Source organism: Tupaia chinensis, unplaced genomic scaffold (assembly GCF_000334495.1).
Source record: "Tupaia chinensis unplaced genomic scaffold, TupChi_1.0 Scaffold138107_1, whole genome shotgun sequence".
Lineage (NCBI taxonomy): Eukaryota > Metazoa > Chordata > Mammalia > Scandentia > Tupaiidae > Tupaia > Tupaia belangeri.
Window position 1 is genome coordinate 142 of NW_006198006.1, and position 4078 is coordinate 4219.

A 4078-nucleotide genomic window follows, 5' to 3' on the forward strand; every position below is an offset into this window, starting at 1 on the left:
TTTGTGTTGTTTTTTTTTTTTTGAGAGATTTTTGCTATAGGGCGCATGTACTCGCCAGAAAGACAGAGAGAAACAGAGAGACAGAAAGTAAGAAATCATCCCCCCTCCCCACCCTGGGGAGATGACCACACTGCAATCCTTTCTCCTCCATTCTCCTCTCGGGATATTGGGCACACACACACATACATGCCTGGTGTGAGTTTAAGCCATCTTGTCTGGAACTCCAACCACGGTCAACTATATGGGAGTCCAGCGACAAAAACATTATGCCAACTGCTGGTCTCTAGTTCTCTCCATATTCGCCCACTCTTTAGCCTTCCTTCTCTTCACGCAGCGGACCACGTGTCAACATACGCAGAGTTTGTCCAAACACACAGACCTTCTGCAGAATACATGTTTGAATTTGACGAAGACAAACAGTTCTACGTGGACCTGGATAAGAAGGAGACTGTCTGGCCTCTCCCAGAGTTCATTCATGCCTTTGACTATGATGCTCAGAGAGGCATTGCTGACATTGTCATGACGAGAGGGAACTTGATCACTATGATCCAATGGTCCAGACACACCCAGGCCATACATGGTACTGCCCACCCTTGCCTGTTCCTTTACAGCATGCCTAGAAGGATGGCGGGGCCCCTCTGCCACAGAGAATGTGAGAGCCAGAGGCCTGCTCATGGCCAGTCCTTTCCCGGAGTGGGCGATATTTGGTCCACAAAGCTGGGGTGTAGGTCAGCAGAGGAGGAGGCATTTTGCTCTCACTCAGGAGAAAGGTTGAGCTGAGGGGGCAGCTCAGGAGCAAGAGAATCTGTCACCGTTACCTGGAAGTCCTGGGGAAGCAGAAGGGTTGGCCTGAGACAGATGTGGTCCCTGATCTAGAGAACAGAAGACTCAGGGTGCAGGAACCTCTGAGATTCAGCCAAAGGCCATAGACTCACCAGCTCGTCTCTTTTCAGAGCCCCCCGAGGTGACCGTGTTTCCCAAAGAGCCTGTGGAGCTGGGCCAGCCCAACATCCTCATCTGCCACGTGGACAAGTTCTTTCCACCAGTGCTCAATATCACGTGGCTGCGCAATGGACAGCCAGTCACTGAGGGTGTCGCTGAGACCATCTTCCTGCCCAGCACCGAGTTCCGGTTCCATAAGTTCCACTACCTGCCCTTCCTCCCCACGGCCGAGGATGTCTACGATTGCAAGGTGGAGCACTGGGGCCTGGACCGGCCACTCCTGGAGCACTGGGGTATGGAGCCTCCCCCTGCTCACCTTGACACTGCCTTTATTTCCAGGGTCCACATCCCCTCTGCACCTGCTCTCCCTATTCCATCTTTATTGTTGCTTTACCTAATTCTCACCATCTCATGGTTTCTGACACCCAATAGTCCCCATGCCCAAGGCCAGCCCCTGTTCTCTGCGTCTTCTAACGCCATCTTCCCTCTGTCCACAGAGGCTCAGGAGCCAATCCAGCTGCCTGAGATGATGGAGACCATGGTCTGTGTCCTGGGCCTGGCAGTGGGCTTGGTGGGAGTCATTGCTGTCACCATCATCCTGCAGACCAGGCTAACAGTATCCTGGGCTCAGGAGCCCCCATGAATCATCCTAGAGGCGTGAGTCTCAGGGACACAGTGGACCAGAGGAGGGTGCATGCTATGGGTCAAGTATGAGAACAAGAAACATTTCAGCAAGGGCTCTGTGAGCACTTTGTATTTTAGAATCACTGAGCTGGATGAAAACATTAACCAATATGATGAAAAATAGCAACAACTGAGTTCCTTAGTATGGTCCAGACACTGTTCTAAGTGCTTTGCACATGCTCCCTTGTTTTTGTTTGGAGGTTGGCCCCATTATTTCCCTCGTGTCACAGATGGGGATCAGACAGAAGGAGAGGTAAAGGAGATTGTCCAGGGTTACAGCTGAGGTGCAGACTTGGATTTGGACCCAAGCACTGGTCCTCTAGAAGCTGCAGCCTCACCCAGCATGTCAGCCATACCCTCTGCAGCTGGTCTCTCTCTCAGTCTTCACAGCCAATCCTCTTCTGTCTTCAGAGTGATGTCTAGGACCTCAACACAATGCCAAATATTTGCCACAACAAAGGACATCCTATCTTTTTCACAATTTACGAAGGAATGCATCTAATTTCTTCTTAAATTTATTTGCTATAGATTATCAGTTTATTATGTTTATTTCTCATGTGGTCAAATTGATCAAATTCTGTTTTAGTATTGAGTTGAAGTCAGTTGAAATTAAGTTTAATTTTTTTTCTTTGGTTCACTGATATCCTTTTTATTTCAGAGTTTGTATCTTTCTTTCATGAGCGTAAGAGACAGAGAATAAGAGAAAGAGAGAGAGAGAGGTTCCTTGACAGGGTCTCATCAAGAAACTGTGATCTCCTCCCCGCATCCTCCAGGCAGACAGGATCCTGGGAGAGCCTGTGAGCCCATATGAGCCCAATATGTTTCAGGTGAACTGGGGATCTGAAGCCACAGTTGGTCACGTGGCTTCCAGCACTGCTGAGCAGCATGCTACTGCCTGCACCACAGCAACTGAGCCTGCTGATGTGTTAATGACATGATTGACTTTCTGATGTGAAATTATCATTACACTCCTAGAGCAAGTCTCATTTCATCAAAATGAACTGTTTTTGTAATGCACTGTGAGATTCAGTGACAGACATGAAATTAACCCATAGTTTTTTCTCTTATCTATAGCTGGCTCTGGAAAAAAGGATGCACCAGCTTCATGAAATGATCTGGAAAGGTTTGTTCCTTTCTGTATTCTAGAACCATACATGTAAGAGAGGCTTGTGATGTTACTTCAAATGTGAAAGGACTCATCCATCTGTAATGTTATCAGAACATGGGTCCTTTGGAAGGCTATTCATTTTTTAACCTTAGGTTTTTTTGTTTGTTTGTTTGTTTGTTTGTTTTGTCAGAGAACACAGGCACTCACCAAACAGGAGAGAGAGAGAGAGGGAGAGAAAGAAAGTGAAAGCCCCCTCAATGGGATGTGATCAAATCACAATCCTTTTTTCCCCATTCCTCTATCCTGCCACAGTTTTGGGCATGCACATATGCCCCACATGCTTCTCAAGCTACCAGAGCCAAGATTTAAACTATGGTCAGCCATGTGATATCTGGTTACCATTGCACAGAGCTCAACCACTGTGCTACAGGGCCAGTCCTCTAAGGCTATCCTTTTAATTTACTTTCTATTCATTGCTTTATTTTAGTTTTCCATTTTTTTCTTTAGTTTTGATCTTTATATCTTTCTAGAAATGTATTGATCTTGCTTAGATCTTCAAGTCTATAGTCATAGTTTAGGTCAAAACTTTTTTCATTTTATTTTTTAAAGAAATATTTATTTAGGGACCAGAGGGGGTGTGGTGGTTAAGGTGCTAGACACTCCTACATGGTTGAGCACTGTTCAAGTCCTGGACCTGGTGACTTGCTTTCTCACTTTCTCTCTCTCTCTCTGGTCAAATTAAAATAAATGAATGAATAAATAAAATTAAATAAAAAAGAATTATTTTAAAAAGAATTGTTTAATTTTGCTAATTTTTTAAAATTATTTTCTAATTTGCTAGAGGGCACATGCATGAGAGAGAGAGGAAAAGTGAGAAAGCAAGCCATCAGGTCCAAGAGTCGAATTACGTTCAGCCCTGTGGATTCAGCCATGTGGAAGTCCAGTACCGTAACCACTATACCACCTGCTGGCCCACTTTTTTCATTTTAAAATATCTGTATATTTAATCCTTTCCCCTTTTCATTCTGACTTACCCATATTTTCCTTAGCATCTTGCCAGAGATCTATTGCCCTCATTCAACTTTTCATTACTCAAAATTTGGTGGGACCAGCAGCTGGCATGATGGCTGTGTCACTGAACTCCCATGTAGTTGACCGCGGTTCGAGTCTCGGACCCAGTGGCTTAAACTCACTCCGGGCGCATGTGCATGTGTGCCCAAAATACCTAGAGGAGGATGGAGGAGAAAGGATTGTGGCGTGGCCATCCCCCCCGGGGGATGATTTCTCGCTTTCTATCTCTCTGTCTCTCTCTGTCTTTCTGGTGAGCGCATGTGTCCTATAGCA

At 45.9% G+C, this 4078-nt stretch overlaps 1 protein-coding gene across 1 annotated transcript; it reads left to right on the top strand.

Annotated features, from left to right (window-relative positions):
- Positions 1 to 334: 334 nt before the first annotated feature.
- On the top strand, positions 335 to 2453 carry LOC102493748 (HLA class II histocompatibility antigen, DP alpha 1 chain; the record flags this gene model as incomplete). The annotated part of the gene is made up of 4 exons (XM_006161080.2): positions 335 to 580; positions 954 to 1235; positions 1440 to 1558; positions 2400 to 2453. Coding segments are annotated over 4 exons (701 nt in total), but the record flags the coding sequence as incomplete, so codon positions are not given.
- Positions 2454 to 4078: the final 1625 nt, after the last annotated feature.